Source organism: Ischnura elegans, chromosome 11, assembly GCF_921293095.1.
Source record: "Ischnura elegans chromosome 11, ioIscEleg1.1, whole genome shotgun sequence".
In the NCBI taxonomy this organism is placed as follows: Eukaryota; Metazoa; Arthropoda; class Insecta; order Odonata; family Coenagrionidae; genus Ischnura; species Ischnura elegans.
The window spans coordinates 35,805,735-35,831,986 of record NC_060256.1 but is presented as its reverse complement, the minus strand read 5'-3'; the positions used below and the strand labels follow the sequence as shown (position 1 = coordinate 35,831,986).

The window sequence follows — 26,252 nt, the reverse complement described above, 5'->3', positions numbered from 1 at the left end:
AGATCACTGATTCAATGTTTTCTGTTGAGGTTTTAGAAATTTTAACTTGCCCTGGAGAATTACAGGGAAATGAACGCCTTTTCCTTTTCAAAATTCACCCGTTTCCATTGTTTTCCCCGCCGAACAAGACACGGCATTCTCTCACGCGCGCACGATCATTGGAGCAGTGGTATACATTCGCCATTAGCACCAAATAAATATGTAATCCCGTTCAAGGCGGGCGTAAATCTTTCTCGCGTCGCCCTTCAACCTTTCAGGCACAAAGCCCAGGATTCGAACCCTTTTGGGGGCCTTTGGAGAGAGAGGAAAGGGGCCCAAAGGACACTCCTTCGGTGGAATGGGAGAACAATTGACGAACGCGTTGCGGAGGAAGAGGGATGGCGCGAGGGAGGCACGCGAAGCGGTAGCAAAAACAATGGACGATCGTCCTTCCATTGTCGTCCTCTTCGGGGCCCCGATTTATGACCCTGGTGCCCCCAGCCCCCCTGCCCCTGCCCAGCGCTACGGCGCTGGACATTATTTTCGGCTCCCCTTTCGCCACAGGACATACGAGAGCAGTGGTCGCTCTCAGAGAAGAGGAGTGGTACCAACTTTGGTGCGGGGGCGACGGTGGTTGCACCACGCCCCCCTCCCCCCCCCCCCCCCCCCCGGAGACCATTCTGGGGCAGTGGGGTTGGGTGGATGGGGCGGCAAACCCCCGACCACCCCCTATCCAGAAGATTAGCGATTCGTTTCCAAGATTCAGTTCCAATCCTACAATCTGGCTCTTGCGAATGAATCCCTCCTTCAGATATTTCGAAATTGAACCAAGTGGCGGCAATGAATGGCAATTTTGTTTCAAATTTTGCCTCTCATTCTTGTCACTTTGCCGAATGCTTTTTTGATTTGCCAATTTTTTTTCATATTAATATCATCTGATTCAGCGTAGCGTAGTGGAAGGTATCTTATAATCAAAATCATCTCATTGAATCTTGTTTATGTCGAACTATTGTTGCAAAATAGAAAAACCGAAAAATATAGGCTGCAGTTTAAGAAGTTTGGAGTGATATGATTAGTAAGTTAGAATTAATAACTTTCTCCAGGTCACTGTAAAAGATATCTATTCAGTTCCTACTGCAATCTGGTTATTGTCGATAAAACCTCCTTCAAATCTTTGGTAATTTAACCCAGCATCAACAATGAACGATGGATATGCCTAAATGATTCCTTATTACTGAGAACTGATTCTGACTTCAAAATGGAAAGTTTCATTAAAGAAAAACAAGAAGTACCTCATTGAATCCTACTTGCCGATCGTAACTATTGTTACAAAATACAAAAATCGAAAAAGACGTGTTGATTTTTAAGAATTTCTGAGTTGATACGTGTAGAACGCTGGATATAATAATTTTCTCCGTGTTACTCCTTAAAATATCTGTTCTTTATTGCTCGATACGAGGACAAGACTTATCACTTGTTTAAATCGAACGCTTTCATCTTGAAATTCTCGGAACATTTCTGGATTTCATTTATAATATATACCCTTGTCTTCAACTGACTGTATCTAATTTGAATAAATTTTACCGCTGAGAAAATTATGAGCTGAAAATTTCAAATATAAGATTCACGCCAAGTTTGAAAGGGTCTATTTGGTTTTTCTGTAATCATAATAAAATCATTTCTTGAATTTAACAAGAATAGCGTCGTGAAAAAGGTAAATAAGTGATTCGCCGCATTACCTATTTCATTCATTTGGTCCTAAGAACTGTTAACACATTATAATCCAATGTTACTTCTAAGTAACATCAAAAATGTATGCATTCTCAGCTCTGTTCAGGAAAGATCTAAACTACGTTTTATTTTGTGCTGTAAAGTTTGATGGTAACATGTATGGCTGCCTCATTAATTATGATTGAGCTGAAAATTTTCAATTTTTTTAAATGAGAATTCTTGAAATTTCAATTCTCCCAGAAGCAGCTCTGGGTTAAAGAGGGTTAAAACGAAGATATGTATACAAGATCCGAGATTGATATCCAAACCATCGGTTCATTCTTTTGAATCGGTCTTAGAGAGCGGTTCACTCTTGAACTATTCGGCTCTCCACCCAACTAGGGCACTTAATCCTGTCGCACCCCCGTGCTTTTAAAACATCCCCCCTCGCCAGTCTGACCTACCACCCAAATTCGGGCATGACCCAATTTATGGGTCTCCCATTTGGAAATGTTGGTTTTCCTTTAAATAAAAACAAAGAAACTCCCTTATTCCAAAAGCCGCGTCCAAATGGCCAGGCAGTAAGTAAGCGTTAACCCGACGGAGTCGGAAAGTAGGGTCTCTCGTGAAGAGTAAAATTCGCGGCGTAAAGAATGGATCGTCTGGCTTGGTTTCCGAACTCGGTCGCCTATACGCTATAGCTATTATTTGAGATACGTGAAAAACGCATTTTTATTTTTATTTTATCGCACTTTCAATAGCAGTTTATCGCTGGTCCTTCAATCGTCCCCAACTGAATATATCATCGCTACTGCACTCTAATGGTAGTAGAAGTCGTAGTGTCTAAGGTTCATTTTCGGCTTAGGTCCTCTCTTTCCTTTCTAATTTTCCATAAAAAATCGTCCTAATAAGGGTAGGTAATTGTTTATTCTTCAGCCCCTTTTATGCATCATTATAAGAGATACGTGAAAACCGCACTTTCATTTTTATTTTATCGCACTTTCAATATCAGTTTATCGCATTTTGTAGAGTCTATTTTTTATTTTCATAATGAGGTAGATGACGGTGAAATGTAGTGAAACACAGTAATATGACAAAATACAGAATATTTTAAATAATTATGTCGTAGAACAATCATAAATTAAGGAATAAGACATATAGTGGCGGAGGTGTAGCTTGCCCGCGCCCACTCGTAGTTCGCGGCCACTTTGAGTCCCAGCCAACCAGCAGCTAGTCAGTCGCTCACATGCTTTGAGCGGTGAGTGTCGGCGGAGCACTTAAACTGCGCTCGGCACAAAATGTACGAATTTTGCCGTCGAAAAGGCAAATTTGCGTAAAAATATCATAAAAGTCCAGTCATCGCATCCATGTCGCATTTATTTGTACACATCGCATCTATATCGCATTTGCGATTTTCACGCATCTCTAGCTATTATCCTTCGCTCAATTCAACCGACAAGTGCAGTAACTTTATAAATTGAGAATCTTGGAAGCCAAGGGATGGGAGTGCAATTTTATAATTTTGGAGAAAAGTGCAGATAATGGTTGGTGGTTTACACGATATTGTTGTGGCAAAAGTGTGCAAGTGAATAAGTGACAAATATGTGTATCCAGTGATTCTCTTGTACAGCTTCACCACTGCTAAATTGTGTACCCCACTAACCATTATCTGCCCTTATCTCCAAATTTTCAAAAGTTTTCACTACCCTTTGGCCTTCTAAATACCTTCTAGGGTCCTGATTACAAGGTAAATATTTCAATCCACCTTCTGAAACATGTTGGTGGTCATCAAAAGCTGTATTCATGTAAGAAATTATTCATTGTTAAAAAGCAAAATCAGGAGAATACTTTTCGAAAATAATCAATGCGAATATGAATAAGTTTTCTCTTTTCCAATAAATAAAATCGTCGAAGGACAGGTAGAAGGGATTAAGAGTAAAAAGACGGCCCCGATTGAGTTACTTTGGACGAGATCTAAGGATGTAAAAGAAAATAAATAGGTCATTATGGGAGTGCTTACATATAAGAAGACGGAATGGATAGTGGTTCAAATCACTCACTCAATTGTTGACTTTTGATGATGATGATGATATTACTTATTCATGACGCATTTTTTACTTAAATATAACTTATGCATGACGTACCAGTTTGAGATTTTTCCAAGAGCTGCTTGTGTTCGCCCACTAAAGTACGAACGAAACATTTGATAACGCTTTCTGGTAGTATGAAACCTTATAGATTCTGAAATAAATGTTGCTTGATCTATATCTTCCGTCAGCATGATGATATTAAAGCAAGTTAATCCATTTCGAGTTTGGAAAGAAAAGTTTTTGATTTGATAAATTCCAAGAGGTTGAAATGAAAAGCGAAATTTATTGTGGTATCTTTTGGATTATGATTTATAATATAATATTATGTGCACATTCTCAATCACTCTATGTGATATTGGGGATTGGGTTGGTGTTGTGGATAGAGTGTTGACTTCCCACCTCGTCGGTTCGGGTTCAAATCCCGGCAGTGGCAGAGAATTTTCAGAGACTACCCAATCCCTCCATGAGTCCCTTGTGAAGGACAAGTCAAGCGCAACACTCCAGCCGTCGGATGGGACGTTAAGCCGTGTCCCCTTGGCGCCTTTCGTTAAGAGCAGGTTAATGCCGACGCCGGGTTTCTCTCCACCCTTCCTTACCTACCCTTCCCTCATGGCGCAAATGACCTAAGCTGTCGGTCGCCTCCTCCAAATTTATCTATGTAATATTACATACACATTTATGCAGGATCTCTGTGTTGCACTTTTTTAGTTGTCCGTTAATTAATGTCTAAAGGACTAATAATGCCTAAAAGACCGTGACATTAAATATTTTTATTATTATTAAACGTACAGGTAACAATGTAAGTCTTCACTGCTCAACTCTCCCCTCATAAAGATGAAAAAAGCGGGAAAAACCAAAATACGGGAATATGTATCATTGCATGAAGCGAATGGCTTCTCGCCTTTTCTGTCCATTCGTCCGGCTGAGTGCTTTTTTTCTCATGAGTGAGTACAAGGCACCGAATAATCTATAAAATTTATCTCACTTCCTCTTCCCCCAGGTAGTTATAAATAAAAAATAAGCGCGGACTATACAGCTTCGTAAAAACAATGAGGCGAGATATCGTATGATTGTTGATGGATTTTTTTCTGCATGGCTCGCAGAATGAGGGAGGAAGAGAAATGTTAGGTTGCTATTTAAATTAATTACAGAGTCTTTTGTTTGCACAAAACAATGCATCTTCCGATGACCAGCTATATAATCCCCGGAGGACTACCAATGAATAAGTAAAGAATAACGTCCATTTCAGCGGACGAAAAAATTCCATAATTTTATTTCCGTCCGTATTCTTCGAAATTGATCATTCCTGTTACTCTTAAAATTAAAAATCGTAATTCATTTTTGCCTTTTCAATTCTTACGCGAACATTTCATATTTCAATCCTAAATGAAAGAGGATTATGATTGAAGCATCCGTTTTCCACGTTGCATTTGCGCTGTTCTTTATTAGAATTTTATCCAGATATGGCTCTAGATGAGGTGAATGACTTTTTTCTTTCGTCGTGTTTCAAGAACGAATCGTAAGTCTTACCTTGCATCCTATTGATCAAAAATATTTCATCTCCTTTTTTAATGACCATTTTAATTATTACATTCGAAGTGGATCATTTCGAAAACATTTAAAGTTGATTGGCCAATTACTTTTTATTTTGTAAAGGAATTAAAGTTTATAAATTCTCTAGGATAACCTACACGAGCTTGGCAAAGAAGTTAGATAATGCATTCTGCTCAGAGACAATTAAATGTCATTTTAAGAAAATATTTCTATTATTTCTATTATTAGAAAGTTTCCTTTGCTTGATAGGCTATTAATGATCCTTATTCAAGCCAAGCGCTACCTGCTAGCAAGGTACTCTGCTACCTGCTAGCAGCCTGCATCTTATCGGAGCTCATAGCCTCGCACCAAGGTGGCCTCACACGGCGGCAGCTCGGAACAGAATGACGTCAGACGGTTTTCGCGCGCTTGATAATTTTCACTTTTCATTTGATCGGTAAAAATAGATATCGCCATTTAAAAATCTATAACGGTGAAATACGTACTCCAGGAATAATAATCTTTCGATATAGGAAATTTAAAAAATAGGAAACCACCCTATTCTCTGTTCCGCGCCGTCATCAACTTATTTTCGTCCATCAATGTTCGATTCCATCGCCAGCATTGATTGCTACAATGTCCAACCAGTGCCGTATTAGCCTAGCACTTATTTCCTCCACTCCATCCCATCCTCCCATCGTTACACCATCCCCTTCAACCTTTTATCCCCTTATCTTTTGGTGAATCATCATCGGTCACTATCGCACCACTCGTTAGACTAATCGATTGAAAAGAACAGCGCCACCGCCACTGATTCGACGCGTAAGTGCCACAGCACAAGAGTTTTGAAAAAGAGAAGTGATAACAACTGGACTTACCACCGATAGCGAATGTAAAAATTAGATCTGTATCGGAAGATGTGCTGCTGAATGGTTTTTACGTTAGAGCAAGTGATAAATTTGCAAGGAATAGGTCACGAATCCTAAATCATTAAGTATTATAACGTAATTTTTGAACGAGTAAAAGTCGCGAAAAAGGGCAAAGTACGGCAAAAAAAATCTGAAGTAGGAGAAGAAAGGAAAGTCGCCTGTCGGAACTATATTTAACTTTGCCCTACAAAAATGAACCAATTTTTTCACAGCTTAAGAAAGTGATAATATCATCTGCCGAGGTTTGAGGGGTCACACATATGTGCTTATTTTAAACCTTCCACTATTTGTGGATAGGGAATCACGTGGCTTCTGGTGTCAATGAATGGTGGTGTTTATTTGCGACTCATAGTGTATAATGTGACCGAATATCTTCTGGAGGCTTTCACAACGCTGGATTGAAGTTCTCTCTATGATTTTCGGGTTAGTTACGTCGAAGTCACATCCAGGATGAAGGTTCCTGGCCTAGTCTCGTCACATCTTCAGATCAGGTGTGAGTGTCGATTTTCCAACAATTAGCAGTGGCAGGACTTACGTTCACTAATTCTGGGCATCAGCTTATGATTGACGAAGTAAAAGTGCCTGCAAAAACAAAAGCATGAATTCCCTCTTTCGAATATTTCGTGAGAAAAGCAGGAATTCACATAATTGGAAAGGCGATTGAAATTAGAAAAAAGTAGCTGACAATTGAAATAGAGATGGTGGGCATAGAATGAATACCACTTGGAAAAGACTTATACGCAAAAGCGCAGTAAAAGCGTTGTCCTATACGCTGATTGCTCGCGCCACTGTTAGGTTAACGTAAGGATGGTATGTAGAGTGAGCCATTTCCATCTGTTGGCTCTCAGGCTTTATCTGAAGATGTTGCCAGCATAGACCACGAAATGTCATCCAGAAAATAACTTAGACGTAGCTAACACGAAAACCATGGAGGAAATCTGATCGAGTTTTATCAAAATCCCTCGAATTAAAACATTTTGCAGCCCGAATTGGCGTGAGCTGCCTCTTATTTGAATGGGAAGTTTTGTACGGTCACCTACAGGCGTCGAAAATCCAGTGTTCACGTACGTGGAGAGGACGTTGTCAAGGGAACCAAGATGCGAAAATGAGAGGACACGGGTCTCTGCTACAAGTCTCGCCTGGATCATGCAGCTAATCCCCTTTGAGAGAGAAAGGAGAAGCCGCCTAGTAGGATTCCCGCAAACAGATTATCGCGTGAAGATTATGCGGCCCTGAAAAGGTTTCCTCACTTGTGCTCTGCGTTTAAGCGGAGAGAGGGGAGTCCTTGAGCTTCTAATAAGGCCCAAACGATGGCTCCCTCGTTCTGCATTATCCCTGAGCCTTAGACACCTGAGTGTAAATGCTCCTCTAAGGGTCTAATTAATTTCCGTAAAAGGTGCTCCCAAATTAACCAGCTCTCTTCAATGAAGAAATAAGGTTATCTACCTAATAACACTGGGTAAAAATATTTGTAGTGACGGTACTCGGAGCATCTTCGCAATTGGGCTCTTTAATTGACCTTTATCCTTTAAAAAATCACCATGAACATAGATGTAGGCCAGTCGCGTAGCAAGAGGGGTCCAGACCCCCCCACTCCCCGAAATATTAGCACAATTATTTTCCTTCGTAAAAGAAAACAAAATATTAAAAATCATAAATTTACCAAATTTTTGCGGGTAACTATCCGCTTTCGTTACCGACAACCGAGCAGTTACCATTTTGATCACTACGCTACCAGTGCGGTTCTATTAACTCGAGGTGGTCTAGGTACTGGTATATCCATCTTTTAGGCTATCATTGGATGGTCTTTTTTCTATTTCTATGACCTCTTCCATAGACACTAGGCGTCTCTCTTACGATATTCATTTTGCTTTTTCAATAGTTATTTTTTGTTTTCCTCTGCAGCCATGAGGCAGTTACATGCAGGCATGAGGCAGTGCCTGTTCGATTGTTAAAATTTTATCGAAAAAAAAAACCCTATGTAAAGGCCGACTAATGCTGTTTTCGGAGATGTGGAAATAAATAAATTATTCGGGGCAATTCGGGAAATAAATTAATATATAGATTGCCTTTATTAGTATATACAAACTTGGTCCTTCTAAGCCATATGGCTTGTCAGAAGGTTCCATTTATCTACGTAATGGCAACATTGAAAGCATAGCATCTGTATTACATCACAAGTAACAACTTCATAAACAAAATAAACAATAACATGGCAAAAAAGGTTTAGGAGCTTTGGATATAAATTATTAATCAATAAATAAATTATATTAAAAAAGTAATTATTCGGGGCTACACTTTGAAAGCATATTTCACTGAGTTACAACACATACCTGCTCAATAATTATTTTGTGAAGAACTATGCTACGGATATTCTTTTTTCTTGTAGATAATTTAACGTTTTAGACGTATTACTTTGCTAGGTGCGTGTAAATGCCTTTCGACGTTATATTGATATTAAAACTGTTAAAGACTTGAGATTACATTCATACACATTTTAACTGTAACGGTGTAAGACGTAATATTTTGCGTCTCATACCGTTGTTTAAATTTAATTTTCGCACTTTTTAAATTCGCTCCTCTTCTCTACGTGTTTTCAGGCGTGCCATGGGAGGCGGAAACCCTTGGCGCTCGGGGGCGGAGGGGTGACCTCCGCAGGCCCCCAGACGAGGAGGCGGACGCTGCCTGAGAGAGCGGGGGCATGGCCTCTGCTGCTCCCGATTCGGGGGTCGCCACCGCCGCATCGTGGCCCCCTCCCTTCGACTCCAGCGACCACCATGAGCAGAACAGCCTGCTGGACGCGTGGACGACCGACTGCGACTGCCCCCAACCCCCGCCGCCCCCGGACTTCCGCCTGCCGCCCCCGCCCCGGCCGCCCTTCCTCTACCCCGACCCCCTTGGCGACGGCAACCCTGAGGACGAGAACGCCCTCGACGGTAGCGAATGCCTCGACGGGCCGCTCGGCGACATCGGAACCTGCGCCGCCGTACCTGTAAGTACTACTACAGCAGCGAATACATCTTTCAATACTGGATCCTAAAGTACACCTCTAAGGCCGGTTTTTTTTAATATCTAGTTAACATTTTATGGAGCATAAAACTCAGAGTTGACTATGTCATCCACTTGAGGTCACCTGTTTAATCAACCGTTATGCTGAACTACTTTTAATTGCTTAAACCTTCAAGTATTGTTAAGTCAAGATTACGACAGTATGATGCTCCGGTTAACGCTAACTATGCATAATATAACCTGCTCTCATTGTGTTGCCACCCTTCGCTAATTAAAATGGGTTTACGAAAGTCGCCACTCGCGTCACTGACTGCTGGCGCTGACGATTTCATTTAAATTAAGCCATGTCCAGGCCTGTTGACCAAGTTTATATTCCTAATGATATTGTCTGTTTTTTATTAATTTTAAAATCAATTCCAAATTAATTTCATCAAAATATTTGAAAATTAGTGGATCCATCATGGATGGGATGCGCATTCCACGGATTATTTATCCGTGCTCTTGTGTGGCGCTTATCAATTCCAAAAGCATTTTGTTCTTTTCTACACTTTTACTTGCTTGAAAATGAGCAACGTGTTCTCACACCACTCTCCATTGATTTAGTTTTTCATAAATTTTTTTCCGAATAATTTGTGTACAATCATTGTTATTAACATTTTAATATATTTGTATTCCATTTTATATTTCTTATATATGTTTAATTTTTTTTCCTTTTTGTAATTTTTAATATCTGAAGATGAGTTTTAAAATCCTAATTTCAATTCACTGTGTATGGCAACTGACGCGATTACGTGAAAACAAATCCCATTGTACTGTATCTACTTATAACATCATTTGTTGATCCATTAAATTTGAATCTTAGGGTGTGGGTATTTAAATTGAAATGCAAGTTTCACCGACATTTCGGCTTATTTTCATCAGGACTTTGAATAAAATGATTATATATTTTCGTCACCTACTTAAACAAAAATAAAGGGTTACAACGGTTTTTTTCTGCAATGATATAATAAAAAATAAGAATTCAGTTGTATATTAAGAAAAAATGAAGGAAGTAGAATTTTGACCTACCATTTTACAATGTTTATTGGTGGCACCTAAGCTAATTCATTGTAACCTGTCAAATTTAATCAATTATTAACAGGTAGCACCATTTTTGCATTCAAAAGCAAATAAAATTTTAGAAATATACAAAATATTTTTAAAAGGGTGTCTACACAAGGAGCCTGAAACTGTTTTTGCTTCAAATCAGTGGCGTAACTAGGAAAATGCTTTGGGGGAGGGAAGGGATGACCTAAGGCGGCGATCCCCATGCCCTAGGCAACTGTCCGGGTAAGTTTTGAAAAATGACATGCCTGGAAATACATTTTATCTAATTTTGGCGCAAAAAAATTAAAATTTAAGCAAATGCAGTTATTACATGTCAACAGTGGCGCAGCGAGGGGGGGTTTTGGGGCTTAAACCCCCCCCCCCGCCAGGGCTAAGAGAAATTTTTAAGTTTGATACATTTTTCTTAATGGATTGGTATTACTTGTAGAATAGTGTTGGGATTTATCAAACATCTCTCAAAAACCGGTAAATCTAGTCATTTTGAACCATCAATCATAAAAATTTCTGGAAGAGGGCCCCCACAACTCCCGCTTACCCTGGCGGGTATGCAATACCCCCACACCCCAAGGTATTAGTTGCGCCTAAACCCCCCCTAGCCTTAATTCTTAAGCTGCGCCCCTGCATTTCAAAACTAGGAACTAGTTTTAAATATATTTTTTATTTCTATGAGGCTTTTGAGGGGATCTATCCCCTCATCCCCCCCATAGTGACGCCACTGTTTCAAATGCAACACGTGTTCTCAAACCTCACGCCCTTGATTTTAGTTTTTCATAACTTCATTTTGTATCAATTATTAACCGAAATTTAATTTGCACTTAATATTTGGACCCTCAAGTGCTTTTTTCTCACGTGTTCTTCTGATCCATTTCTTTGTAGCTCGTTGATCCGGAGTACAGGAGTAGTCCAGCACTGCCTTCGATCGCCGTCATAGTCGTGTGCTCCCTCCTGCTGCTAGCCATGCTCTTAATAGCCTCAGTCCTCATCTGGAAGTGAGTACACATGCATCTTTATTCTTCTAAAATTGGTTGTTTCAGGTGATGTATGATAGAACTATTCAACGGCGTACCCAGAATCAAAACTGGGGGAGGGGGGGGCAAAACGAGCCGTGGTCGTTCAAGTTATAATTTTTGTGCTCAGTAAAGGTTAATGAAACCAAAACTTTAAGGAAATAATGACAGCAATTTATTAGTTTTTATAATTATTTGCTTGAAAAATAATGGTCTATATTTTTGTTAAATGTCTTTTACTTTTCAATCAATTCCCTGCAAAAGGATAATTTGTTGATAATTTTTGTTTTGAACTAAATATTATTTTGCTTCTAGGGGGGCAGTTGGCCCCCTACCCTGCCCCCGCTGGGTACGTCAATGGAATTGTTCCTTTATAAATAAAAGATTTAAATTAAAATGAAATTTTTGCTGAAGTTGTGGCTTATTTATAGACCATAATCAGGCCTTTAAGTGAAAATGATTATACAATTTAGATGCATAAAATAAATGAAAAATCAGGACTAGTGTGGTGGATAGAGTGTTTATTTCCATCCAGTGGACTCGGGTTCAAATCCCGACGGTGGCAGAGAATTTTCAGAGACTGCCCGATCCCTGTTTGAGTGTCAAGGACAAGTCAAGTGCAACACTGCGTCCGTCGGATGGGGCGTTAAGCCGTGTCCCCTTGGCGCCTTTCGTTTAGAGCAGGCTAATGCCGACGCCGGGTTTCTCGCCACCCTTCCTTACCTACCATTCCCTCTTGGCGGAAATAACCTAAGCATGTCGGTCGCCTCCTCCAAATACCATACCATGAAAGATATTTTCAACTTCCACGAAATAAAAATTCCACTCACTTAAAAACAATATAATTTTTGAAACATTTTTTTTTCAAACACTTCAGAATGCGTCGTATGGAGTAGTTGATAATTTTTTTGTGGATCCTACGGAATCTTTTGCATTTGTAATATTTTTTCAATATTTGAATGTGGAAGCCTTTTATTTCCTTGAGTGAATAAATTGGGACTGTGCTATAATGTGAGGTTTTTTGGGTTGTATTTTTCGCGCTGTGATTTTTAGCTTTTAATTTCACTATTACTTGTCATCCTACGTAAGTTCATACTATTATTTTATCACATAGTTGAGGAAATTCATGATGACGTGTCTCATTTAGTCATTAAAATATAGTCCCCGCTGTTAATATTTTACCCGTTGTTTTTCTCTGTTCTTGGACCCAAGTAGCCTCCATTAGCCATTAGCGGTGAATTTTATTTATTTTCCTCGTAAATTATGATCTTAGTATATCTTTCTAGTATATGGCCGAGGTATAGAGGAAGTCATTGAAGCCGGAACAGCCATAAATGATCCGAAGCCTATTAGTGTCATGCAGAGTCCATACGTATTGTTCCCAGCGCCAAGTGGGCTATGGCGAATCCTGGCTTCAGTGGTCACGGTGATTCACGAAGACTGATGGCTGTGTAAAACGTCCGTTTGAGAGAGATTTTATGGACATGATAACGTTATCCTTTGAGCGAGTCGTAAATACTGGGCCCCTACCTGGATACTCCACGGTAAAATTAGATGCGGGGCTATGCACCGTGAATTACCTTTGTTTAATCTATTGCTGTTGTACGTTTTACGTCATCTACTATACAAAAAATCTTCCAATCTATGTCTATCGTTGTAGGCCGAGCAAATAAACCATTGACCTACATTTATTTTTACGTTTCGGAAGTAATACATGGCTGTTGTTTGCTCAGCGCATTTTTTAATCATGACAACATCGGGCAATTTAGGAAGTAAATGTTTAACTAAACCGTAAAAGGAAGGAAGTGGTGTTTTTAATTGAGATATTAGAGGTATTATTTTCTATTGGTGGGGAAACGTTATTCATTTATTCGAATTGAAGCGACTGTGATCATTGCTGTTCTTTGTGTAATCAATGAGTTGCCATGGAGAAACGAATGTTGTAGGACAGTTTTGCTACAAACTGTAGCGTAGCACATGTACCTCATTATGATTAAATTTCAGGAAAAACTAAAATCATAAAAAATAATAATTAGGAGGGATTAATTTGCTTTATTTAAATAGAAACTTCTCTTTTGAAAAATAATGTTAGTAAAAATTGTATTCTTGCTAAGGTGAGCAAAGACTAAATGATGTGTTTGTTTAATTTAAAATTGCGATTTTGCATACAGTTTTCATATCAAAATAAGGGAACAATCGCTTCTATTACCTTTCGTGCGTTACGCATTCCGCCTAGATAGTGTGCCCTGTGGGGATGCATATCATAAACAGAGAAGTCTAATTTTAACATTTGCCTTTACCTCAAATATTAGCCAATTTCACCGGAGTAAATAATTAGTAGATATGAGGTTAAAGTAATAAATTAATTTTAAAATGTTAGCCGCAGTGTACTTCACATACCTACCCTGAACGTGGTTTGAAGCGAGTACTTTGCCCCTAATACATATCAATCCAGCAGGAGATGTTCGTCCTTTTATGGCTAAATATTATTTTTTGTGAATATGGCTGCGGTTCGCCTTCTTTTTCCATTGCAACTTTTTCATGCATTGGCGAATAACAATTGACATCACGCCTGTGTAAGTTACTTATTTCTTCCCGTACCACCGAATTCAGTATGTACAGAGTGGCCATTTTACATAAAGGTATTAAAAAAATTTAACTATTACACGTGCGCTATTAACCATGCCTTGGATATGGGCAACCTTCCCGGGTGGTACTCGAACCCGCGATCTTCTGTTTGGCAGGCGAAGGCTTTTCCCCGCCACCACCAAAGCCGGCAAAAAGAAAAAAAAGAGATCAATACTCACTGCAGTGTGTGACATTTAGCGCAATTTCTCTTGTGTATATCACTTTTACTCCGATTAGTTTATTAAGAGGCAATTACTATATCTAACTGCGATTACTTTATTACGCTACGATAGGTATAATGCTAAAATTAACCAAAAAAAGTGAATTGCGAAGGACACTCTAAATCCGTTTTTTTACAGCGGTCAGTGCATTCTACTGCTGACAGTGAAGAAAACTAGAATTAATATTTTTCAAAGTCAGTTCTTTTTTTTATCAGTTTTTCTCGACACTTTCAAATTAATGAAATGTTTACAGCACAAGTGTCTGTCTAAACTTTATAAAAAATTATCATTTCTAATCAAACAAGGCCTCAAATTAAGGTCGCGGATTCGATAACTGGGCATCATCATATGTTTTTGGAAATGGCATTCCACAACGAGCCTAAAACCACCATCTAAATCATGTAACATTGCATGCTGTTCTGTAAATCGACGTGAAAGTGAGGACAGATTTTCCCCATGGATGATAAAATGCGCGAAAAAAAGAATTTTCAAAATCCTCTTCTCGTTTCATAGCTTTCCATTCAGGGTCGCATCGTCGCGTCGGTAGAATTTGCGTTTACTAATAGCATCAAGAGACGGAATCACCTGTTAACGATCGCAAACTCCCTCAGCGAGTAGCGCCGCCCGTGGGAATCGGGATTAATTACATCGGAGAGACCGCGCGTCATCCATATCAGCCTCCATACATGCTGGTCATATCGGCGCGTCCGAATAGGCCGGACTGCCAGCTGTATTCACGTGGAGGGAATGCTAGAGGGAAATTTGCGGTTTGCTAGTCTCTTTCGGATCTACTCGGGTCCGTCCAGGGCCTAAATTAACCTCTCTCGCACTCTCGCTAGGAGATAAGAGAAGTGATATAAGTTAATTAGTAGGCCTGCTTCCCTTATTCCATTGTCATTTTAGCTATTATCCCCTTTGGTATTGAAAAGGGCGCACTTTTTGTGGTAATGGTTAATATTCTGGTGAAAAGCTTTAGGCAAAATTATTGCGGATATCTTGTATGATGTGAGGCACGATGCGGTGGAAGTTATTAATGCTAGTAAAATTAGGCATTGCAATATTTCCACTGGAATATATTTTAACACAACGAGTTTCGTTGTTACAAACAACCACTTGATAATTGGCACTTTATAATGTCTTTCGTATCAGGGAAACGCGTTGTGTCCAAATAATATCCAGTGTAAATATTCCAACTCCTAATTTTCCTAGTATTACGGACATATTCAATAATAATAATAATTTTATATATTTTCTTCTCTTAACATCCATATGTATTGTTAATCCACTGTCTTGAAGTAAAGGTCTTGAAAAAATTTTAGTGCAAATTTTTGACAACGTTCCGGTATCTTTATACACATTTATCAGGACTTTTTTTGCAATTATTTGGATCTGTTTATTTAAATTATGATAATAAACAAAGCAATAATTAATTATACCAGTTTCCTTTCTCCTACAAAATTTTTAAAATTTTATCGACAGAAAACCAGAAACCAAAAAATGTGTTTTTGGAATCGCTATAATCAATTTGTACCCATCTATTTTATTATAAATTATAAATACAAAGAGAAAGTAAAATAAAGAGATAGTCACGCAAACTCCCTAGGAATCGGAAAGTGATGTTTAAATATTGGAGGAGTATTTATAGTTTTTTTATCGATTTATGTTTTTCATAGCTATTTTTAATTCACATAGCTATTAAAATGTGGAACTCGCTGGCATCCTAAAATGTATGTTAAAAGAAAATACTGTACCGTGAGAGGAATTTCGGGCCCGCGTATTCAATCAGTACAAATTCATAGTCGCAAACTCTTAGTACTTACATATAAAATTTAGACTGCACATAAAGTAAAACCCATTTTCAAGAAAATTTTACACCTCTCCTTAAAAATTGCGAAGTGATTAACAAAATAAGTAAATTTATTCGGGAAATCAGCGTCTAAAATACGTCTATTAAGTTTAAATGGCGCCAAAATCAGTCAAACTTTTATAAGGGCCGGATCATATATTTATAAATTTAAAAATGTATTGATAGAATAAAATTGTCAGTCAAACAATATAACTATAATTTTTTGGCATTTAAGGAGTGAAATCAATGTTTTGAAACAGCATTTATGAAAAAACTTTGCTTTTATCCGCACCAAAAATCGGTAGTTTCATTGGTCAGTTTTTTTATGTCCTTTATGCAGTATGTCGTTAGTTGTTCTGGAAGAATTTTCTGCCATCCTAATCCACGCATTTAAGTTGGTGCCGTCGTTATAATTTTCAGGCTTAACCTAGCCCACAGCGGGTTAAAATTTGTTCTTCTTCCTATAGATATCGACAAGGCAATCGATAAACCATTTGCGAAGGTATTCCTATTTTCCAGCTTTATTTGCCATCCGAATTTTTCTGGCTTTTGTAATTTTCACTAGACTTTCAGTCAACTTCATAATTAATTTTCGTCAGTTTTTCAAGAGTGGCAATGAAAAGATACAATTAAGGATTTTCTTTCACCCGCAAAGAAAAGTTAGCTCTCCGTACCATTCGTTAGTTTAGCGAGTACTTCTTACGCTCTGTTGCCGACGATATGCCAATTTATTCAAGAGATGTTCGACACACTGACTCAACCCTCTGCTGTGCATTAGTCAACCCCTGCAAACTTGCATTCCTTTGTTCCCCCGAGGGACCAATATTCCTCTCCCTAGCCTTCTCCATTCGCTGGCTCAGTGGCGCCGCCGCTATAATGATCGGCCACTTAGCAAAGTGAGCGCGTGTATTCATTTTCGACGACGGCCTGACAGAGGCGCTAACGTCCCCATGTCTCCGGCTGAATGATCGCAGGGTCACGCTGACGAACTTGTATCTAGGGCTGCGAGTAATTGGAACCCTTCGCGGAAATCAATTACTGTCAATGAAACGACGTTCGCGTCGGGGTAAATAAATTTGATCCCATTGGCGGGGAATATCAGGGGGCTGAGTCGGTCTGTCGTCGCTGTATTTAAGTCTTCAATCACCATCGTCTCTCTGATGCGTTGCTAACCCATAGAACGGGAATTCGGCTCGGAGTCACATTTTGCGGTCATTTTGAGACACCATCTCGGCAACAAATATAGGTTGTATCTATTCGGAATAGGGAGGGTTTCCTATTTTTTTTATTGCCTTAATCGAAAGATTATTACTCATGGAGTGCGCATTTCACGCAATTATATTTTTAAATTACGATATCTATTTTTCGCGGTTAAATGCAAAGTGAAAATTTTCATGCGCGCGATAACGCGGCGGCTAAGTATGAATGCTGGGAAAAGCCCGTGTGACGTCTGGCTGCCACTGTGTGAGGCCACCTGGGTGCGAGGCTAAGAACGCCGCTAAAATGCTGGCTACTTGATGCCGAGCATAGCGGTAGCGCAGTGTACCCTGCTAGCAGGTAGCGCTTGAATTGAATAAGGATTATTCATTCCCTATCAAACGAAGGAAACTTTCCGACTTTAGTGAATTTTAATAGGTGATTATTAAGAGATGTTTCCCTTAGCTCTGTGCCTCATGCATGCATTGTTAATCTCAGACGATGTAAAACTCCGATCTACTCGTATAGCATCTAGGTCCCTGTGACGTCACGTGGAGTAGCACCGCATGGGCGCCAATTTGGCTATTTTCAAATGAGGTTAAAATCGACCGTTGACATTTGTCTAAACTTGGATTTCTAAAACCAAACAATTCGTACATTATGAATACACTAACGCTGGGTAACGAATCGCAATCACTGCCTTTCGTTTTCTTTGGTGAAGGAAACTACCCTATTTGCATTGATGGAGGAGGAATTGTTGGCGGAGAGGAGGAGGAACTATAAAGTGCAAGGTTTGGTGGGTGGAGATAGGTTTTCGATTTATTGCCGTGTTTTCTATTTTGAGTATTTTTTCAATCGATTACACGATATATAAGCGGTCTGAGCTTTGATAGGTTGATAATATCTCTTGTCGGTATGGATGATATTACATCAAGTTACGCCAATTAAGTTGTTGTGCACGGGGCCTTGATGATAATATCTTTTGACTTTGATGGTCGACGGTCGATCAGTTGATGACACAGGAGCCAAAGAGATATTCCATCCTGCTTGTTGAATGCTTCTATAATTTTTTTACCTTTTTTTATTGTAAACATGATCGACGGCGAGCATTAATTAATATTCCCGCATACACATAGAGTTTTAGTATCAAAGGGTACCCTCGAGTCTAGGTCGTTTTAAACTTGCATGGATTCTATTACGTTCAACCTGCGTGCTTGATAGTTAACTCCGATTGATGTTGACTCCTAAATTTCATTTACCTTTCCACATTTTTTGCCCTTTTGCATTGTAACCTTTCACGCGACCTTTTGTGGCATATTTAGCGCTCATGGAGATAATCTGGACCGAAACTTCCAATCTTTCGTTTCCATCAGCCTACGAACCCACTTGGGAAAGTAGAAAATATTTTTATTCAGATATAATTATTGAGACATCAGCTCTCACTTGTTTTTTTTCTGGCAGTAAAAATGAAGAATATTTTTAAATTTTCACCGGAGACGGTGCCTTGCAGTTTTAATGAGGGTAATTGATTTGTTTAGTTGAATAAATTCCTCGGTTAACCATAGAGAATTTATTTTTATGATTCTCTTTCTATTTCTTCTCCCGGTCACACCGGGAGTGATGTTTTCATTATGTGTCAATACAATTTGAATTTGATTTCATTGTTTATTAAAAGTCCTCTCGAAGTCCATATAAAAATAAGCACACTTTTATCGCCGCTACAATTCAATTCGGACATCTCCAATCGTCATGTTCTGTGCATTTTGTCAAATCAATTACGATTATTTTTTTCGATTTTCTTCCGCCTTTCAACGAAATTTAATCAAGTGTAAAACAAACATCCCCAGATTTGAAATTAAAAGAGTTTAGTTTTCGAAAAACGCCTCTCAATTCTTTTTTTCTCCTCTTTGATTGCCTTTTCAGCGACTCTTACGCACGCACAGGTAGATAAATGTAATCGCCCATTTGTATAACTTCGAAGAGTACTCTGGGGAAGCTTTATGTAAATATCAATCAAATTGTCAAGTGCTAAAACCAATCTCAGATTTAAATTCGCTTTCCGTTCACATTGAAATTTCTATCGGTCAAACAATGTGATCGTTTCACAGTTATAAGTCGATAAAACTTGCCTAAACCGTCAAAAATCATTTGAGTGGTTTGGAAGCCAAGGGGTACTAGTGATTTCTTTTTCTATGTGTAGTGTGTACTGTTAGGTACAGAAATTAGGTATAGAAAACAAACGAGATGAATTATTTATTCGATATAGTGCATTTGATTTTCCACTCGATGTCAGCACAGAACTGAGACTCACTCGTATCCCTTGGCAACCAATTGTTGCGTATTTCTTCTAACAATTAACTTTACCTAACTCTGTTGAGAAAAAACAACACTTGTACCCCTTGGCTTCTCAACTCCTCGTTTTTTTCACCTCTGCCAGCTCAAACTGTAGGTTTAATGGTAAACTCTTTCAGTTCCATCAGAAATACCGCGTCTGGGTTGGCCTAGAAAGGTTCCACTGCAACTCACCAGTGCACTACAGCTTCAAAGTGAAGTAATTGATTTTGTAATCCTTTAATGTAGCCTCACTCAAGTGACTAGGAAATATATTACTGAGAGCTTGAATACGGGACTGGGGGAAAGATGGCAAATCTGCTCACTTGCAAACTCTTGGTCGGCTTTCAAACATATCGAGTTATGAGCATTCTCCTCACCTCCCTTGTGGTCTGATTGCTTATACTATTGTGAATGATTTTGTATGTCATGCGCAAGCTGAGTTGGTTTGCAATATTTTTCTTAGGTGCCATTCAAGTCCAAATATTTATTATATTACAATGTCACCCATTGCATTGTAGACATTTAATTGTTTTCTGAGGGAGTAAGGTGTCTCATAAAATAATTAGATGCTCATGTTGAAAAAAAAGAATTTTATCATTTGAAAAGATAACCTAATTTGATCGAGTAAAAGAGCAGTTTAAAAAAAATAGTATTGGACTACTGGGTTCAAGTCCCAGTCAGGCCGCAATTTTACCCTCTGATTTCTGGCTTTTTCCATCTACCAGAGCACCGTTGTCCTCGTCCTTTTTCCATTATATGTGACTATAGTTATATCTATATAGAATAAAGATATATCCCATTCTTTCCTTACCTATGAATTTATTAGTTATGACTTTATTTAGAGAGAGAATTGCAGACGACTGATAATAGTCATAACGGTGTATTTTAAAACGTTATTGGCGATTAAAACCAATATATTGTATGAAAGAATACAACCAATTTCAAGGGAAATCAGGGTTAAAAATGCGTCGTAGTAGATACAGCGTCTCCCAAAGGAATGTTTATTGCATTTGGCGGTATACTCCGTACATAACAGGGAAATTATACAATCCAGGCCAGTCGATTAAAGATTGTTGATGATAATGACCGCATGTCAACCCTGTACTCTCGCGGTATTGTATGCTTATGGCCGACAGTCACACGTGCGTTGTGACATGAATTGGTCAACAATGAATATGACCCCTGTGCGACCTCTGTGGAAAGAGCAAGCCGAAATAATTCCAAAGGCTTGGGATGAATGGTTTTGAGCAGAATATGAGACACAAAAGACCGCAGGCCGCTCCAGATGCGTTGCGATTTTTTCAACGTTTTCGCCATGGATGCATTGGAGGTCCTTTGACCGAGAGTCTACTTTGTGATTGACCGCGGGTCACGGCGGAATTTCACGTGAAATTATCAACTCATCGCAGCCTACAATCGCAAAGCAATTACAACGCATTTTCGGAAGGAAGGATCATACTCGTTTGGCTCGTCAATAGCTTTATTAAACCGTTGTGTAAAGGCAATCTCTCTCATTGATCAGCTCCGGCAGGCCACCAAAATGAGCTAGCGTTAACGATGCGAAGAGAACTGCTATAATTCTACATTGTAATTATAGAGATGATTAGGTCCAAATAATATAAAAGAACATTAGTGGTAAAAATATTCAAAATTTTCTGCTCAAATAGTTTGCGTTTATTTTAATCCATGGCACAGTAAAATATTCAATAAATTTCAAATGGCTTTCCATCTGATTGCAAATTATATGTTTAGGGTGACGTCAGGAACAAGTAATGCTTAGCGTTTATTGCGAAATCTTTATCGCTGGGGTGTATATTAATATCATTTTTCAAAGATTCTCATCTTTCTCTGGATAAGTGTGTTATAGTAAAATGTTTGCACCATCACTCACTCTGTGATACAAACGAAGGTTGGTTTGATGAGGCGAGGGTAGAGTTCACCCCGGACTTGGTGTTACGTTTGTATTTTCAGACAAGGGGGGAGTTCCATTCCCCATCCTTCCGTGGATAAGTGTGATATTGTAAAATGGTAGCATTTTATTTCACTCTGGGATTCATCCAGATGGTTGGTATGGCTGAGCTAGGTTAGAGCTCCCCTAGATTAGACGACAGGTAGGTGACTTTCGTTCTTTTAGTCTAGGGAGGCTATTATCTGGGACACCTTGCTCTTCGAGGAGTTTAGTCGATTTACTTAGGTTAGGATAAAGCTTACCTCGGACTAGGCCACAAGCGTGTGTCTTTCGCACTTTAAGGCAAGGGTGGCGGTTATTTTCCCCACCTTTCCGTGGATAAGAGTAATATTGTAAAATCTTTGCACCTTCACAATGATTCAATCCAGTTCCTTTCCCCGGGCCATCTTGCACTTCGAGGAGTTGTGATTGGGAATGATTATTTATTTATTTCCAATCCACCGAAAACAGCACACATTGGCCTTTTACATCGGGGTTTTAATAAACATTTCAACAATTGCACAAGCAAGAACAACCATTCCCTGGATAATGGAAACTTACCCAGGCGGGAGCAGGCTCATGTTTGGCAAGCGAGGACTCTACCCCACCGCCACAGGTTCGAGGGGTTCACCGGGGATGTGAACCTGAGACCCCTAAATCGGTAGCAATGTTCTCCCTACTCGACTATCATGCTCCCCTTTCATCATAGTTTTCAATAAATGCGGTTACCCAATCCTTTGATCTAGGCGTATTTAAAGCATTTATGATTTTGAATTGATTGATTTGTTTCATATATGCATCACTCCTCGAGTGTAATCCTCTTTTCTATAGAAATTGAAGTTGGTGTAGTATTTTTCATTGAATTCCCGTCACCCTTCCACCGAACCAAGGCGAAACCGCTCGCTTCTGCCCGACAAATCACGACAAGCACTCATGAATGGCATATGCTGGAATTTCGGCGAGCCCCTCTCACGTTACGACTCGCGGCACTGAGGCAGAGGATAAGATCCTTCACGGCAAAAATACTCACCGATTCATTATAAGAGCTTCCGCAATTACTGCGCAATTCCACTTCAATATTTTCTGCCGGCATTTCGTACAGTTTTCCCGCTACGTTTGCCCCAACATGATATTCTTTGCCGGTATGAGCAAAACATCGCTTGTGGACAATTTATAAATGCATTCTTGAAACTGCCCTTTTTCTGCCTTTAAGTTTTAGTTTAGTCATTCTCTCTATCGTCATTCCATATACGTTTCAACTTCAAATAAGGAATAAATTAAGTAATGACTCAGAAATTAGTATTAAAATAGGCTTTTCTTTTATTTTACCAGAGATCTCATGCCATGTGGTCTTGTATCGATTTTTTTGCGGGGTGAAATCACATGATATTGCTGAAGATGATGAGGGCTGTACTGTGATGTTAATGCAAAAAGTTTCTGTTGTTATGGAAATGTATAAATAATTATGTTTATTGTTGTGAAAAGCATTAGACAGACATGAGAGACCTTTTATTATCTTACTAAAAAAAGAATAAGATAAAAATACTACTACTCTGGTTGAAATAACGAGATTTAGGTTTAGAATTAGTCTTTTTTTTATAATTCAGCGACCTCCACCATTTCAATCTTAAGAAAAATTTTGGGATGATCGTATATATTATATATGATCATCCGAAATATGATATTGCATAAATATTTTCATGGATAACCTGATATTTGTAACGCGAGGTGGTTAAGTAAAGTTATAAGGGTACATGAAAATATTTACGAAAATCAATCTCACTTCCTTTTTCGGTGGGGTGTTCTCAATCGCAACCAAAGAGCCTGATGTCAATTGTGATACTAGGCTTCATCCCTCACATTATTCCCATCTTCCCCTTTTAAAACGTTTCGTTCGATCTGTAATGCTTCTTGGTTACTGAAGAGTACTTCGTCTATATAGGGTTATCACTTGAAGGGAGCCTATTCGGAAATTTCGCATTCAAACGAACGGAAAAAGCGAAAAATGGTTGGTCCTGTGGAGGGCACTTGAGTTCATAAGCGAGCGTCCCCTTGCGGAAAAAAAATCATTCTCGCGGCAGAAATTGATGAAGATGTGCTCTCGCTAAAGGGGTCTGTGGTTGGGGAGAATATAAGTACCTGTTTAGGGTGGAAAACGTGGTTGGCACGGGGATGTAAGCTAACTGTTTTGATTGACGGTACGTAGAGTCTACAACGATATTCTGTCCAACGGAAAGTAACTGTCAACAGGTACTTATCAACAGGGTACCGTGAATTTTTAATTAGTTTTGAGTGAACCAATTTAGTAATGAAATTATATACTCCCACGTTTAAATTCACTGTCCTAAACGGAGTATGATAAACTTTTTTACGTAACATTTTTCATTCCAGTATTGCATTAATTCCATTTTTGCAAGTAATTCCATAATTGCAGTAATTCCATTTTTCAATCCAGGATTTTCATTTAAAATACGACCTAAAATGCACTAGATTGTGAGTCGAAAAATACATCTTTTTCACCATAGGCCACCTCACATTCAACATCAATTTTAAAGTTTAGAAACTTATTCCTGGCCTTCAACTAGTTTCAGACACCTCCAATTGCTAATAAAAGGCGTTAACACTTAGAGACATAGCATACACTTGACTGTGAGCCACACAGTACTATATCTTTATGTACTTTAACGTCCATATTAAAGTTGAAAAAATTATTCCCTATTTTCGAGGTGTTCTGATACCTCCTTTTGCTAATAAGAGGCGAATATACCCTGAGCAACTTCGTATTTCTGTGGGGAGACGGAATTTCTGGGGTCCAAATAAAGTAGGATATTGGGGTATCCTACAGCCTTTCTCTAATACTGTAAAGTTATTTAATAAGGAACAGACTTTTCCTATAAGTTCTAATTATTTACTTTACTACTTGTCTCCAATTTTCAGTCTATTTATTTCGTTATTTTGTTGAATAACTATGCCTTTTTATTTTGGCCTCTTTAGCTTCAGTTTTGGTTTATTATTTTTTCTTTGTTGCACAAGTTTAAGGGTTTATACTGTTATAATTGCTGGCTGATCATCAAATTTTGTTTATGCTTTATTAAGTGGATTGCGTGCTGTTGCCCAGACTATTTCTTATGAAGTATGACTAGCTTTCATTTTAATATCTTTTATTTTTTTATGTGAAGGATACTCCTTGACTACTTTTCTATATTTATTAGGATTATATTTGATTTTTTTTCGTGCGTTTTCCTTTAATAAGTATTTGGTTTGATTCGTGTTTAGGTGAACTAACCGTTAACCTCCTCCACCTAGCAACCAGCCAGTCGCGTATATCTATCCATTCTTTGTCCCTTCCTCCTTTTGCAGCCAGCTGATTCACCACTCTCTTTCCTCTGCATCCGGGACGTCCAACCATGCGTCCCATTAACCGAAACCCTTTTGTCTCAGCTTTCCTCCTCCCGTTTCACAGAACCCGACTCCGTATTTTTCCTCAGTCCGCAATTTCTCGCAGTTTTTAATTTTTCACCGCAGCCATGGAGATTCCGCTTCCCCTTGACTTCAACAAGTGGACCCGCAAACGGGATTCGTCACCCGTCCTATAATTCCTTTTTAGACGTCAAGCTAAAAATCCTTTTCATGCGATTGAATCGGAAACAAAAGAAGAGTTTCTGAGGAAGATGATGGCGGAAAAGAGTGAGGTTGCATTCCCATGATGCACTGGGATTTGAATCCATTTTTTTTTTGTTTTCCTGAAAGTTAGCTTCCCGAATCGCAATTACGGAGAACTCTAGAACCAGTTATTCTACAAGTAAGCGTAATCTGTTAGATGCAGCGAGATTATCGAGTGCTGGAGCGTATACTGGAATGCGAGCACAATTTTAATTCCCTGATGCCAATTTGAATGCAAATATTAGTCTAAAATCCCCGTCTATATTTGTCCACCTGAATAATATATACCTATGGAGACGGAAATAAATTTAATAGAATCTCAGCGTGGTGATAGCAAGACGTGATAGTGTAGAAATGTAAATAGGGAGGACTTCGGGACATATAAATCCAACTTGTAAACATCAGATTGTTATAACGCTAAGTAAAACATCACACCTGGGAATTTTAATCGAGAAATAACGGGAATAAATCAGCCGTAAAACCAAAGAACATTTGAAAATATTACAGGAGATCATAGCGACGAGTAAACGTTTCATTTAATTTCGTTTTTCCTTTTTATTCAATTATTAATTAAATAATGATTTATATTTCCGTGCATTTTTAATTCCTATGGAGTTAAAACATCGTAGAAAGTTCTCAAGCATAGTTCCCTTCATGCTGAAGGCGGAGCACCACTCTCCCGTATTATTAGGGTCTTATTTCCCTCGGTTGAGTCACGTTTAATTCTATCATGCACTAATTTCTTTGAATGGGAAGAATTAAGTTTTGGTAAACGTAGTGCCGAATGCAGGTGGCCATGGAGGGTCAGTTAAGAGCCCAAAATTTATCAACGGGCCTTATTCTTGAAGCGAGTCTATTACGTAATTCAGTTCTCCCTCCGTCTTTCATTCATTGCATATACTATTCCAACCCTCTCCTCACTCTAATTTCCATTACATGGATCTTACGTAATGACCCTCATTGCTTTCAGCTCATCCTCTTTCCTCGTAACCCTATTCCTTGCTCTGGAGATGTGACAGTTGAATTAGGCGGTCTTCATGACCTCGAATAT

At 38.9% G+C, this 26,252-nt stretch overlaps 1 protein-coding gene across 1 annotated transcript in view; it reads left to right on the top strand.

Annotated features, from left to right (window-relative positions):
* Positions 1–26,252, top strand: part of LOC124167865 (translation initiation factor IF-2-like) — a 229,869-nt gene that overhangs the window by 172,270 nt on the left and 31,347 nt on the right. The window contains exons 2-3 of the mRNA XM_046545918.1: positions 8,842–9,233; positions 11,234–11,346. Coding sequence (XP_046401874.1) covers positions 8,943–9,233; positions 11,234–11,346 — 404 coding nt within the window. The 5' untranslated portion in view covers positions 8,842–8,942. The remainder of the gene's footprint in view (positions 1–8,841; positions 9,234–11,233; positions 11,347–26,252) is intronic.